This window comes from Solanum stenotomum, chromosome 7, assembly GCF_019186545.1.
Source record: "Solanum stenotomum isolate F172 chromosome 7, ASM1918654v1, whole genome shotgun sequence".
NCBI lineage: Eukaryota > Viridiplantae > Streptophyta > Magnoliopsida > Solanales > Solanaceae > Solanum > Solanum stenotomum.
Genome location: NC_064288.1, coordinates 7,085,216 through 7,100,981, shown reverse-complemented (window position 1 = coordinate 7,100,981; position 15,766 = coordinate 7,085,216). Strand labels below are relative to the sequence as shown.

General features: G+C 35.5%; 2 protein-coding genes across 3 annotated transcripts; one reads left to right on the top strand and one right to left on the bottom strand.

The window, feature by feature from the left end:
- The first annotated feature begins 1,383 nt into the window (after positions 1–1,383).
- On the top strand, positions 1,384–5,114 carry LOC125871648 (cyclin-P3-1). Of its 2 annotated transcripts, none has more exons than XM_049552285.1 (3): positions 1,384–1,752; positions 3,764–4,167; positions 4,513–5,114. In XM_049552285.1, exons 2-3 carry the CDS (start codon positions 3,767–3,769, stop codon positions 4,763–4,765), a joined length of 654 nt encoding a protein of 217 aa, XP_049408242.1. In that variant the 5' UTR covers positions 1,384–1,752; positions 3,764–3,766; the 3' UTR covers positions 4,766–5,114. The 2 variants fall into 2 exon arrangements, with proteins under 2 accessions (XP_049408242.1, XP_049408243.1); XM_049552286.1 differs by lacking the exon at positions 1,384–1,752 and adding an exon at positions 2,288–2,446.
- Positions 5,115–7,142: 2,028 nt separating this feature from the next.
- On the bottom strand, positions 7,143–15,267 carry LOC125870651 (ARM REPEAT PROTEIN INTERACTING WITH ABF2-like). Its single transcript, XM_049551134.1, has 19 exons — positions 14,858–15,267; positions 14,568–14,728; positions 13,304–13,476; positions 13,091–13,211; positions 12,935–13,009; positions 12,715–12,809; positions 12,527–12,602; positions 12,298–12,405; positions 10,962–11,090; positions 10,800–10,868; positions 10,602–10,661; positions 10,318–10,441; positions 10,089–10,228; positions 8,921–8,984; positions 8,751–8,830; positions 8,090–8,154; positions 7,880–7,997; positions 7,682–7,806; positions 7,143–7,468 (listed from the first exon to the last, which is right to left on the bottom strand). The coding sequence occupies exons 1-19, from the start codon at positions 15,105–15,107 to the stop codon at positions 7,375–7,377; spliced, it is 2,127 nt and encodes a 708-aa protein (XP_049407091.1). The 5' UTR covers positions 15,108–15,267; the 3' UTR covers positions 7,143–7,374.
- Positions 15,268–15,766: the final 499 nt, after the last annotated feature.

Sequence of the window (15,766 nt, the reverse complement as noted above, 5' to 3'; positions counted from 1 at the left end):
ATTTGATAATTTACTAATTCAGGAGAAAATGACTTGATTCCTAAAGGAGCTACTTGGAAAAAGAAATGAATTTGAGAGATCTGCAAATAAAAATTATTCGCTCTTGATATATACATCAATTCAATACATGCATATATCATGTGTTCAAATTTATAGCTCATAACTTATTTTTAACCGCTTATAAACAAAAAAAAAACTTTCAATCCATTCAAAGGTGAGGTTCTAAACATTTGAGGAGAAATTAATAAAAATAAATAATGGTAGGACCAACGCCGCACCGGTCGCCTATGAAAGAGCAAATTATCCCACTTTTAAAATGATAATTTTGTTACTTCCTCAGTTTTAAAAAAAATGATCTCATTTCCTTTTTAGTCTGTTTAAAAAAGAATAATTCCTTTTCTTTTTTCGTAACACTTTAACTTCAACTTTACACGTGACATGTTTAAGACCACAAAATTAAATGACATTTTGATACATTTGACATAACTTTATTCTAGAATTACAAGATTTAAAAGTCTTCTTTCTTTTTTTAAACTTCGTTCCAAGTCAAACTAGGACATTCTTTTCGAAACGGAGAGAGTATTAGATATAGACTACCGACACTTCACATTCTTTTTTACCTATCTATATTCTATATTATAAAATAACACGCATATTACCCCTTGAGAGACGCATTCGACTCCCAATCCAACGAGAAAAAAGGTGAAAACCCATTTCTCTTCAAGCACACGTCTGCTTGTTCAGTATTTCAAAAATAATTTTTTTATTTGTTATTTTAATTTTTTTAATAATGATTATTTCTATTTTAAAATTTAAAATTATATGTCAATTGTATGAGTATTATAATAAAATATTTATGTTCATTTTTTCTATCATACTATTTTGAAATGTTCAATTTATAAAATCAATGAATAATTTATTAATTTAGGCATATTTTGATCTTATTATTAAATACAATTCATTTTTCAATATTTAGATGACTTATCCTTATCATTTACTGTTTCTAAATTCACGTGTCAAGTCAATAGTGGACACTATTATTTGACAAAGGGAGTAATTATTACTCTATTATTTTCTTAGTTTTAACTTATTTGACCTTTTCTTTTCAATCAATTTCAAAATAAATAAATAAAATTATTCATTCCTTAATTTCAACTTTTCACACGATACATGTATATTTAATGTCATAAAACTTTTCACATGATACTCATATCTTTGATTTAAAATAATGAATTTTTTTTTCTCTCTCAAATTTTATACTAAATTAAAATAGGTTAAACTAATTGAAGCAAAACATGTAAAGTGACAAGAGAGGTAAAAAGAATGAAGAAAGGGAGTATATGATGTATGTTGCTCTTCATGTGAAGCAACCTAAAAGGGATAATCCAAGTGTGTATGTATAGAAAGAGAAACTAAACAAAGAAGAAGAAACCCATTACCTCTCCTACTACTTTATTCTTTCTATAAATTACTACTCTCATCTTTTTGGCTAACCAATTTTGGTTGAGAATAGTACAGTTTAGAGAGCTTGGGTCAGGGTGGGTAGCTCAAAGGGGGTGTTGTTGTAGTGTGTAAAGAGAGACTGAAACTACTACCCACCAAACATGGTATTGTCTTCTTGCCCCTTTTGTTAGCTGCCATTAGAGTCATACTCTTCTGCTTCCAAGATTTGGGTTCTCATGTAGAAATTTCTAGTACCACCTGAATTTTTTTACCAGATCTTTCAAGAACAACAACTGTCCTATCTGCTTTGTAAGCTCCTTTTCTCTATCTTAATCTGTTTTGTTTTTTCATTTCTGGTAAATGGTTTTCTCTTATAACTAGCCTTTTTGATATCCATGGTACACATAGAATTGAACATCTTTGAGCAAGGAATTCCTAGTTGAATGGGTTATCTGTAGCTGCTTCTTTGTTTTGCTGATTGGTTTGTTAGATCTATGATTTGTGCTTTTTGGGTTTTAAGTTAACAAGTGTGCTAATGAAATTTATGGTGATTTGAAGTTAAGCATATTGTTAATGTTAGGTTTATATAGAAGAATTTTTCAATTTTCGCGGTCTCGGTATTCTTTTTGTTTTTACTAATAGTTACTGGATCCTGACTCAATGGGTTTAGATCTGTCAATTATAGGTTTAGTTGTACACCTACACTTCATATTTAATGCCTGCTAATTGGGAAATTTTATGAATTGAATGTAATGTGTTGCTTGTAGAGTGGGAACTTATAATTGATGAATTTGTAAACTATTTTTTCAGTGTGGCTAGTACTAAATTGGTGGAAGATAGGAAAGGATAACAATTTGGAACTGAGTAGTGTCTAACAGTGAAATCTGTTATAAGCTGCTGGCAGAATAGGTGCTTATTCAATAACAACGTACCCTGTGAAATTCCACAAAGTGGGGTCTGGCAGGGTGGTGTGTACTCAGCCTTACGCCAGTACCTTGTGAAGGTAGAGGCTGTTTCCAATAGACCCTCGACTCAAGTAAAGCATAAGAAAGTCATGTATGTTAATTTGTTTCAGTATGACTAGTACTACTAAATAATGCGAGGCTGGTTGTGGATGACACATTTATGGTTCGTTACACTGTTTATGAGAGTAAAATTGGACCAATGTAGTTTTTACCCTTTAGTGTCAATTCTGGAATGACGGGGTGGTGAATGTGGATTAGTTGTCCCAATCCTGTTGTACATTGGGACACTCACTTCAGATCCCAAAGCATAGTTGAGCTCTCAAGAAATTAGTTCATTTGTCTGTAAGCTAAATGGGTCGTTTTAATATTCTTCATGAAAATCTATATCTTCTCAAAATTGATAATTAAATGCCATCTTTGGAGTTTTATCTTTTGTGGTATGATACTAATTATTTGGTAACTGGTCATGATTTCTTGATAAGTGGTCATAGTATGACTCATCAGTTCATACTTTCACTGTATGACTTCTTTAGTTTTAATCCATCACATCTGTACTTTTCTGTTCAACAGATAAAGCAACGTTCTCGGTCAATTGTTTGTGGTTTATGATTCACATTACTGTGTAAGAGAGTGTTAGTGTTGAGCAACAAGTTGCACTTTTAACACCGTAGAATGTTTTAGCTGGAAACTCTTGACATTTCCTAAATTGAGCATGTAAATGTTGGTAATTAATTTACTTTTCATGGATTATATTTGTCTTGTTTGAGGAGTTGGGTAGTACCCCAAAATTATGACCGTTCATGAAGGATAATAAACATTTTGTATGAAAAAATCAGCAATTTTGACTTCTCTTCCCCACATTATTGCAAAGAGCCTAAGCAAAACAAGGCTTTTTAGAATTCAAGTTCACCACCCTGCTTACTTCTAAGCAAATGGTTCCATTGTTGTAAACTTTGGTCTTTGTTGTCATTTTTATCAAGTGCAGTCTAACAGAAAATGTGAACATTCTTCTACTAGATGATAGGTCTGAAAAGCTTTAGCCTCTTTGGTAGAGAAAGGGGAAACTGAAGTTCATAACAAGAAACTCTTATATAACTTCTGTTTTGTTGTATTGGGAGATAAGTAAGAGAAGCTCCTTAACCATGACTATTGACCGCACCCTTTCAAGTTTAACTTCTAAGAGTCAAAGATACATTCCCTGCTTCAATTCCTTGATTACTTCCTGAGGCAGATCAGATGAAATCTTACAGTGACTTACTAATGTTTAACTGCTTCATATATTTTGTAGTTCTCATTCCAGATGATACTTTTGCAATTTTCCAGTGTGTTGATGCCATTTAATCTATGATCTCCAGGACATGGGAACTTTGGCACCTGAACCTGAGGTCACATGCTCGAAAAAGTACTTAGCATTGGGTCTGAAGATATCTGGCAAGGAAAAATCAGGGAAACCCAGAGTTTTATCGCTTCTTTCAACACTTCTTGAGAGGTCTGTTCAAAATAATGAAAGCTTATTAGAAAGTTCACAAAGTGAAGACGTGATCACAATATTTCATGGATCAAGAGCCCCCTCTCTCAGTATTGAACAGTACTTGGATCGCATTTATAAGTATTCATGTTGCAGCCCTTCATGCTTTGTGGTTGCACACATATACATGGAGAGATTCATTGAATGCACTGGTGCTCATTTAACTTCCCTCAATGTTCACCGACTACTTATCACAAGTGTGATGGTGGCAGCAAAATTCATCGATGATGCGTAAGTTTACCTCAGACATGATCTATCTGACCTCATTCTTAACCCCCAAATGTGTAATAGCTTCTATATATGCTTTAAGATTTGTTGTCATGTTGAATAGTCAACCGATTGGATAGTTGAGTTATAGAGTCCAACCTGAAACCTGTTCCAACGACATGCAACGAGCTTTCCCTGTGTATTACTAATAACACATAGTAGGCTCAAAGGAGATATATCATGCATGCATAGTATGCTCATTATCTGCTTACTGCCAGAAACACAGTTGAAAAGGGTGTTACTAAATTTTAATTCAGCTATGGACCCTTGCCTATTTTGAATCTTTATGATGCTCTGTGTGATTTTCAGATTCTATAACAATGCATACTATGCAAGAGTAGGTGGTGTAACCACAAAAGAGTTGAATAAGCTGGAGATGAAATTCTTGTTTGGATTGGATTTTCAACTTCATGTAAATGTCCAGACATTCGGAAGCTATTGTTCTCTCCTAGAGAAGGAAGGCACTGTAGGTCTCCAGATTGAGCGCTTAATTCAGGCATGTAGAATCAACGAGAGCTGGTCAAACAAAGACGATTCCACCTGGTCACAAATTGCAAGATGAGGTTTTACAATGGTGAAGATATCATCACAAAGTTGAAACTCTTTCAGACATGGAAGAAACTGAAATGCTGGGTTTTGTACTATATTGTCTAGGTAGGAAAAAGTCATAGCAGTGTGATACACTTTTTTTTTACCCATTTTTGTCTTGTGCAGGTGTTCTTTACTGTACTAGTGTAGCTCCCAGGAACCCTGGTATCATTCTTTTTCATGTTCTGTGAAGTTCCCCACGGATGTTGGTCCCTATAGAATTGTTTAATGTTTACAATCGAAGTTTCTTAGTGATTTCAGGTATTATTTTGATCAACCAAGTTTGAACCCACAAGGGTTTTATATACAATGCTCTTTTAGAATTTCACCTCTCTACATCCGGGCAGAAGTAAGATCTATGTACACTCTGTCCTCCTCAAACTCCACATTGTGGGCTTACACTAGATATGTTGTTGTAAGAATTTCAGGTACTTGTAAGTATCCCAAGGATCATGTTTAGCTCTGCAGGATCTTCTTGACTTCCTTGTAAAGTTTCTGTTTTGGTTTAATACATAATCAACCCATAGCCCATTAAATTTGATCGAATATTTTATTTATATATCCAAATTAAGCAACAATAACAATAACATATCTAGTATAATTTCATAAGTGGGGTCTGAAGGAGATAATATGTATGTAGATCTTACCTCTACCTTATCCGGTAAAGGTCCAAAAAACAAAACACAATAACTATGAAGACACAAGCAGCAACAATAGTAGGGTTGTTAGAAAAAATGGAGGCATACAAGACAACTAGTGATAGAAAATTAAGAGCGAGAAATTCAAAAATAGTAAAATAATAAAATATACTAAAACTACTAGCTGCGGAGACCAGATAAAAAACTATATACCTTCTATTCAAATTTTTGACCTCCACACCCTCCTATCAAGATCGATAAAGGTCCTAATATGAAATGTCAAAAAGTTCAATAAAATTGAGAAGCAAAGAGAGGCCAAAGATTATATAAGAGTACAACAGGCAGATTTAATTGGCAGCCAGAATTACCAGTTGCTGAGAAAATCATTCTTTTCTATCTTATGTAAGCGACACAAGCTACGAAGCTATAAACTTTAAGACCTAAGAATATTTCTTTGATGGGTGACAGGGTCTTAGAATCCTCTGGACTTACTTCTTGTGATCGGGTTAAGGAGATTCAATTTGCTTGGTTGAGTTCTTTATTGCTTCTGTATTCCACTTCTTAATCATCATTAGTTCATTGTATTAACATGGGACCTAACATGCCAAGTTGCCAACAACAAGGTAACCTCTTGAAAGACACTCTTTCGTCTAAGAATACCTAAATAATGCACTGATCATTTCGGAGGTGGATCATGCAACAAAACATAAAAGAAGCTTCTTTGTTTTTTTGTTCTAAAAAGACCACCACACCAACCTGTATATATCAACCATAAAGAAAGATATACAGTTAGGAGGAGTCATATCCTTGTTTCTATGTACAGAGCAAAGGATAAATAGGTCCTCCCTGTACAACTTGTGTCCTATGTACATTAAGACTTCAGTAAGTATGACTGGGCTGGGGACTTCCATGCTGGAGGTCTCAAGTTCGAAACCCCTTGCCAGCGAAAGCAAGGGGTTTGCCTTCTAGGTTGAGCCTGTCGCACCGGGCTTGCCTGGTGGGGATTACCTCTCCTATGTGGTTTGCGAGCTATTGCATAGGAGCATGGGTTTTACCCTGTACGCACCTAAAGGGTAACGGCTGCGGGTTTCCCTTGTCATCAAAAAAAAAAAAAAATGACTGCGTACTGAAAAAAAGTAGCAAAAGACGACTTCTGGTACATGTACATAGCCAAAAGGCTACAGCAAGAAAAGGTTAAAAAATTGTTATTCATTACTTAAGTTAAATTGCTTCCTCGTGATCCTATGATTAGGAAGTTGATCATGGTCAATCCTCACTACAGTTTTAGCTTGCGTTTGCATCAGTCAGGAAAAACTCTGTATTTTTCTTTGCTCCTATAGTAGCCATAATCACAAGAGATATACAGGTGATCCCTTGATTCATTATGAATTTGGTGTAAAGGACATTGTAGGGACACTGCCATTACCCTATTTGAGAAATTAGAGCCAGAGGGTGAATGTTGCCTTTGATCTAGAAGCACTGTTGTACATCTTGACCCCATTAATGAAACTAGTTTGCACAGGTTTCATCCATCTTTTAATTGGATATTCTTAAAGATGGCATAACTAAGCATATCGACTACACAAAGGGGCATCATGTTTCATTATCACCTATCATATATTGGTTACCAACATAAAAATGAATAATCTAATATCAAGTTTAGCGTACAACTCCAAAGGGTTGTATAAAAATCTGACTACCACACCCACTATATCAAGATTTTCAATGTAAATACTCATTCTTTCACCTCATCAAAGACCATTAACAACATAGCAGGCGTTGAAACCTTATAAGCTAAGTTGACCCAAAGATCTAATATTGGTGCATCTTTGAGTAATTTTACATTAGCGCTCATTTTGAGACTATTACAATAGTAACCACTCCTGTACATGCTACCTTCCCCCGGTTACAATTAATAAAAAAAACAAAACTGAATCAGAAACATCTAGACCCGCATGTCAGCTTGAATAGCCCTGGTAAGTGCCCTTACAAAGTAACTTCGAGTTTCAGGTAATACACGTTGAATCAAATGTGAATACCTGCATAGGAGATCGCATCACGTCAATACACATACAAGAGAAAATCCACATTCTTAATCAGTTCATATATAATTTTTGGAAATCTTCACTTCAATGACATGCTTCACAATTTCACACATCAAATAAATTAAATAAACGGATATCCAGCTTGATTCCCCATGCACCAAACCCATAAAAATAATGTAATTAAAGATAGAAAAGTCCAGGACATACCATGGCATGACACTTAATTGGTCAAACTTTTCCAAAATGAATAGAATGCAAGCATTACGTAACGTCAAAGCGTTAAATGCCTCCGACAACTCAAACATGAGAGAGACACTTTCCACAGATATATCCTAGAAAAAACATCATTAGAGCATAAATGTGACAGGAAAACCCCCCAAACTCCCAAAAGATCTCAGCACTCACCTGTGCAATGGCATACTCGCAAAGACGTTTAAGGCCCTCTAATAGATACTGGTCTGCAGCTCTTAGAAGATCCTGTGCAACATCCAAATTAACATCAACAGATCCTGTGTATATGTACCTGCAAGCAAGAAAGATTAGTCCTTAAAACTGCAAGATTGACTTCCAGGATCTGAACCGAGGATGTAAAATGGTAATTAAAGATCATTCTACCTCATCATCAACTCAAAAACGTGCCATCTGATATTTGGGATTTCTATGTCTTTGGCATCTCTCTCCTGCAATACATTTACTACAAACTATTAGAAACAAAAGTATCAAGATAACCCCAGATACGCTGAGAAAATTCAAACAAATATGTTGGGCAGACTCCTTTTGCAATGGCCATGCATACACTATCTCGGTTCTCATAACTCCCCCCACTTCATTGTCTCTTAATTCGACTGGGACAAAGTTTTTAAAATGATGACTTCTGAATCTTATGGTCTTAAACTAAAGATGCATCATGCATGTAATGTACCAAAATGCCCTTGAATCTTGTGGTCTTAAAGACATGAATCACAGGAAAGTAAGGCATTTTTTTGACACAAACTAAAAAGGAGAGTAAGACATAAATCAAAGCAGCAAGAGTTACATTTATACAAAAGAAGAAGACAATAATAGAAAATGAAAACTTTGAAGTAGCAAACACAAACAAAAAGAAGATAAAATAAAAGATATGAGGTGCAAGATTCAAAACTCAATGGATAATGGCCTGCTCCTCTACCTTTACACTTAAGCAAGATGTCAACTTAAAACTTGGCGAGAGATTTTTACAATGGATCATATTAGGAAATGAATAAATATAGAACATAAAAGGCAGACTATAACTCACCCGGTAGCCACCATCAAACATAGCTCGAAATGCATCAGAAGAAGCTAGTAAACAAATCCTATGGGCATAAAACCGTTTGCCTGGTAGAAGAATGAACAAAAAAGTTAGTAGAACATTAAAAAGGAAAAGGGGAAGAGAGTCACATTATTAAAAAATAGAACCACTCTTACCCTCAACTAAAAATGTTACATCAGACAGTGTAGAATTATTTACGTACTGTTCACCCAGATAGACCTGGATTTAAACAAAATTATAAGAGAAAAAAAATGAGGGAACGAGGTACAACATCAGGATGGAATAAGCTGCATTATCAATTGAGATAAAATAAAAATGGAAGAATGGATACAATCAGTCAAATAAGGAACAGAAAATGGTCAACACAATCAGCACCTAATAACCAATGTAGGGTGGTAAAATAACAAGATTTCATCAAAAATGCAAAGCACCTCATATTCTTCCAAATTCATCAAAAGTTCCTCTCATTATCTACATCCTCAAAATAGAAGAATCGTCCTAGCCTCACTTCACGTACTACTTAACACATAAACCTAGAGGCAGAAACGAAACAAAATTGGAGCACATGCTCCGGGGCTACTTTTCATGTCTACAATTTTTACCAATCAACATTGTTGGATTTTCCCAAATCAAATGATTCAAGACCTGAACAGAAAGACTCTACAAACAACATTTTCTGACTCAGCAGAAAACCCCTTACTCCCCCTCTCTCTGAGGAAAACCATTCTCTGCCAAGAGAGGTAGCCCAATCACTAATATATCTCTCAAAGAGTCTAAAGCTCCAGCTCAGGCAGAAAAGACCAAGAAAGTGGTGTCTGCCTATGGTAAAAACATCATTAGCGCACTACAAGTTTCTAGTCTTGGCTAACTATTTGGGGGGTGGAGGTAGGAGGTCAAAGTCTTGAGTCTGCATAGCACACTGCCTTGAAATTTTTTTTAGAAATTGGTCTATAGGCATGAACATGTAAATTTAGAAACAAGAAGAAAAATTACCAAACATATTAAGTGCATAGCTATATTTTATAAACTTCAGAGTGTTGTTACCTCCCTTTACTAAATGATGGACAAAAAGACCCAACTGACCAAAATAAAGTTGACATTTTCTACATATAGCGCACCAATTCAGTAACCGTTAAGGCCTGGTCTGTTCATGGGAGTTATATAGTGCACTAAATTAGTACTAATAGTCAAACTAAAGTACTACATGTACAGAAGTGGAGAAATTTAACACAAACCAACTAATAGTCAAACTAAATCCTGCTCAAAGCAAAAATTTGAAGAATCTTAGTAGTGCAATCAGAATGGAAACTAAGATAAACAAACCTGAGGCACTGGGGATGGAGGAGCAGCATCGACTTGTGAAAGTGAGCTAGCTTTATTAGCCAATTTGCATAAAGCTGCAGAGCCATCTCTTTTGTGTTTCAAGTTTGTTGAGTCAAAGAGCTCCAAAAGCAATTCTAATCCTACAAGTGCATAAACAAATAGGAAGTTATTGTCACTGCATAACCAGAACGTATTAAAAAGCAATCTCAAGTTTAAATCAAACATATACCACTGTTATCAATGAAAATAATCTTTTGGTCATCTGGTGCGCAAAGATGGGCAAGGGCTAAAGCAACTCGTCTCTGAATAACCTTCTCCCCAATACGCATCAAATATAACAGATGGCCCAATATCTACCAAAGAAGGAGATAGATATTACATATTGTACTCACAAATAACCTAATAAGATTTAACAAAAGAAATTTAAGAAAAGAAAAATCAAAATGTGGAGGAGGTAAGCTGCATTCATGTCATCCGAAGACAAAAACAAAAATTTAAGAAATAGAAACTCACTCGACCATGGATCTTCTCTTCTAATCTCTTCAATGTCTTTGCCACACAATCTCTAGTTGGCTGCATAGTCAGGAACTCAATTTAGAACTTAGGGCAATATGTAAAAAGAGAATAATGCAAACTCATTTAAAGCAACAAAGGTACTTATCCTTGAGAGAAAACATAAAATCCAAAAGAAACGACATCAAGAGATCATACTTGGACAATAAATTCTCCATCCTGAAGCTTTTGAACACCTCCGACCTTTATAAGATCAGCAACATTGTCCTATAGCAGAAAGTCACAGTAAGTCTAAAGAAGTATGTAAGTGCATAAAATTAATTATAATCAAAGCATATATGATCTGATGACATGCAACACCTCATTATCAGCAAGCCCATAAAGAGCAAAAGCAGCATTATGTTGTAATGATCCATTTTTTGAATCAAGGAGCTTCAACAATGGGATAATTCCACCACAGTGAGCAATACCAGCCTGATTATGTGGGTCCTGAACATCATGGAACCACAAACACCCGGTCACAATGTCGTACTAAAACCTCAAATCAAATAAAGTACTATGAGAAGGAAGAAGAGAAGGAAATGTTCTTGCACCATCAATCATCACATCTGAAGTTAAATAAGAGCTCCAAAGAGAGTAAAAAATTAAAATACTCATGTACCAAAGAATTAGAAACATCACAGCATCTTAATATTCCATTTTGCTAGGGCTATTAAAGATTCAATTAGTCTTACTCTTCAGAACTGTTATTGTGTGATTGTAAAACATGAACCAAAAAATTGTGAGATAGCAAGGGACATATAATTTATCTACATCTAAAACAGAGCTACTGATGAGGAAATATTACAAATCTGAAGACCGTCAGTAGAAACTATAAATCACAAGAGATTGAGCAGCTTCAAAAGACTTAAGTGATGAAAATAATACCCTTCAAACCACACTTTATGATTTTGCTCAGAGTCAGCACTATAGCTTCCACTAAGTTTGGGTAGATTAAACTTCCAAACTGGGAAATCATTACTATTGTCCTTCAAACAAGTTTTGTGCCCAAAAGAACCAATCTCTTATTCTCTTAGGCATCATTTATTTTCATTAAGATTAACACGTCTAAATCTGACTCCACATATGAAAGATTGAGATGTTGTCTTTAGATTTGAAGATTGAATGATTAAGACTGTTTGTTTTTCCACATCTAAACGGTTCAAATTCAGACTTTCATTAAGTACAAACAAATGAGGCCTCAGAGACTCCTCAACATACCCCCGAGGTAGGTATCATATCAACTATGTGAAAAAACTGTTGCTCATCTAGAAATAATTATCAGAAACGAACATTTTAAAATAAAAACCTTTTGCAGCAGCTGAATAACCAATAGCCCAATGGGGACACCAATCACAACATGCTTCACTTCCTTTCCATTCCTTAACAGTCAAGAAATAAGATTTTCTTTATAGAACGTAGACAATACATATTAAAGAGATCACACTTGAAAAACAATATCAGAAATCATCAAATACAAGTTTGTGATGGATCATCCCAAAGAACATATGAATGTCGGAAAAGAAATTCTTGAATAGCAAGATTTCATCAGACAACCAATAGACCAACTGCTACTAGTAGACAAGGGAATGGAAAGCTTATCATGAAACGTATAAGAAAACTTGCGCTACTCAAGATATCATCCAAGAGGAATTACCTGCGCCAACCTTCCTAGGGCAAAGGCCGACATTTCTCTAAGTTGAGCATCTGGAGATTGAAGCATCTCAATTAATGGTGGGACTGCACCTCTTTGAACAATATGAATCTGCAAGAGTTTCAAACAGATTAAACTATGTGTAAAAAACTATTTAAGTAGCCCAGCAATGCTACTTAACTAAAGAGTTTCACCATTTAAGACAATAATAGAGCTTATTATTTTAATCAACCTTACAGTCTGAATCAGTTGCTGCAAATTGTCCTAGCAGTAAAGCAGCTTCCCTTTGGCTCTCTGAACAGGAGGAACTGGCATACAAGATTTATAGTTGAGCAAAAGAAGAGGGAGCATATAACTACATAGGTCCTACTACAGACCAGAAATGTTCATATGATCAAAAGTTATGAGAGTTGAGTATACCTAAGCAACCCAATTACAGGTTGTAAAGCTCCTGCAAGAAGAACTTCTTTCTTGATATTTGGTGACGAGTGCACCAGATTTCCAATGACTCCAACCTGCCACCCACAATTTAATTAGTTCTGGGGATGAGTACCACATGAAGAATAGCCAATATCCTAGGTATTATCAATCATTACTATATATATATGCTAGTTCAGCATGACATTGAATGATGTCTCACCGCTTCATAGTGTATAGCAGTATCTTCAGACCGAAGCATTAGTATAAGAGTAGGGAGTGCACTGCATTCCACAATCTGCAATCAATTCACACAAATTAACATAAATAGAAGACGTGACCACAGAGATATTCAAGATAAATTTTGTAAGCCATTAACCTGATTTTTGTTTTCATCATTCTTAAATGCTAACGTTCGTAAGGATCCTGCAGCTGCTCTCTGCACCTTTGAATCAACAAACTCAAGCAACTCAACAAGTGGAGGGATGCCACCTTCAACCCTATAGTCACAAAATACAGATGAAGTAAGAAAAAGAGTTCTTATTTCCATAGATATTGTAATAACAATGTTTCCAGATAAGAATAAACTAACCTAACACGAGTTTTGATGCTACTGTTTTCATGAGCAAGATTTGTGACTGCATCAGCTGCGCGCCGAATAACACCATTGACTGCTCGAGAGTTCTGAGCATCTCTATGCCTCTTCAGCAAATTAACAAGATGAGGCAAAGCTCCAGCATCAACAATCAGTTGTTGGTGTTCCGGCTGTCAGACATAAGTTTAAAATATAGAAAGAGAGTAAATATCTACTCCTCGGATAGATGCAAAAAGTAAGGACTATACCGAATGAAGTAGAGGAGAAGAAAAATTCTTTTCAGTAGGATTATGAGAGACAAAAATTTAAGAAAGTACATCAATGAAAACGCAAATGATCCAAGTGTATGAGTTAGTTGAGGTTGTGATGATGGAAAATTATCTATATCCCATGAAACCTGATCGACAGAAGAATTCTGGAAGCTTCTTTTTCAAGTAGAACATAAATCTAGTAATACCAGACAGTTAAACTCAAAGCACTCATCTTAGATTGATTGCAATTAATTTAGATCTGCACATGTTCCTAATTGGAAATTATCTACTGTGCGTTAATACCTTTTATTTGATTTGCACACAAAATAATCTTTAAGAGATCAGCATTCTATTACCCTTTCTTGTTAATAGATAACTTCAGAGTCTAAGAGATACGTAAAGTCAAAGGCAAATCCTGGATGTTAAGTTTATGGTTCCCAACAAAGATATTTTAGGTTTTAGTAAAACTGATCTCGGGGGGATTCATACCTGCGCACACTAGCGCTGGTGCAGTTCAATCGTTCCTCTATTTGCCACGGAACTAGCCTTCTAGTTGTTAATGGGTTTCAGAAAATATAGTTATATATTTAAAAGAATTTTCAATATAATTGTTGGGTTTCAGAAGAAGTTACTGAGTTCCCCGGAACCCACACCCGCTACTGTAGATCCGCTGCTACCAGAAAAGTCATATTGATAGTTCCTCAATGATCACCTAGAGACACACTTGGTAAATGCCCTTGCTAAATGAAACTTGTGTCTTCTTCACTTGCCGCAAAGGAATGCACAAATTAATTAAGTGTTCAAGAATACAGCAAAATGAAAATCCCATTTACAGTAACTTATTCCATTTAATACATAGCTCCTGCTGCACAAGCAAGATCTTTTCACCATAAGTATGAGATAATTCATACAATCATCTGCTGGAAGCAACTAGTTTTATTTTACAGTACATGTACTGATTATACACAGAGAAAACTAACACATATCCAAAAATCGAACTGAATGCTTACTTTTATAGCAAGAAGCCCAAGCGTAAAAGCACTTCCTTTCTCAACCTCATGTTCGTATGGCATATGACTACCTTCACCTTCACTTACATGCGGCGGCGCCTGTAGATGCTGCACCAAAGCCGGAACAGCGCCACAATCTACAATTACGTTCACAATTTCCTCTACAAAACACAAATCCTCAAATATCAAAACCTAATCACTTCCAAACCGATTAAACAAAAAGCAAGAAAACTCTCAGCATGAACGTCTAAAATTCTGATCCACTAGAAAAAGAAATGCAAATCGGTTACCGTTTTTGGCAAATTCAGAGAGAACATGTATAGCGCGTTTGGAAGAGGCTCGATCTGACTCGGATGAAGAAAAAGATGACTCAAGAATTTCCACCTGTGTACGAACTTCACGTTCCAGATCTTGATGACCATCTTCCGAAGATATAGAAGGAGAAACCTTACGATCGTCTTGGAGATCTTCCTCTAGTTTTCTCTTCAAGCTCCTCCTCGCAGAACTTGACGAACGCTCGGTAAGCTTCTGGTTCTCCATGGGAGAGAGGAAATGAGGAAGAGGAGAAAAGGTGTGATACAGAGTAATCAGTGTGTGTAATGTGTGCGGGGGCACTTTAGGGATAATAAAATGAAATATTTGTGGGAGTGGTTGGTTTTGGGTTTTTGTACCCGGAACCGGACCCTTTCTGGGGGCAACGCCCGCCTTTTACAAACAAAAACAAAAAACTGTAAATTTTTAGAATTTAAACTTATTTTTGGGGGCTCCCGCCATTATTAATGGGCCGAACGAGCTTTTTTTAAGGCCCAAACCTCTTCGTTCAGTCTGTGTGGGGCCTTTGGGCCTTTTTTTAGTGTTTTCTTTCTGACACTCTGTGGGCCTTTAATTAGTGTTATGAACTTTTTGTTGAAGTCTAGTATTGATGACTTGTCATTAATGAAACATGTAGGTCATATTATGTTTTTTCGTATTAGGTGGAATACATAGAAAACATGTTATGATTAAGTATCTAAACACATGATGAAATGTGACTTAAATTTTACAAAATATTGATGTGCATCTTCTCAAGCATTATCACGTAGATTAGTTTTAGATATATTATATATTTTAATTATATGTATTAACCTTAATACGATGTAAAACCTTAAGTTTGTTTCTATTGATACACATGTATCATTAAAGAAGATGACATATTATAT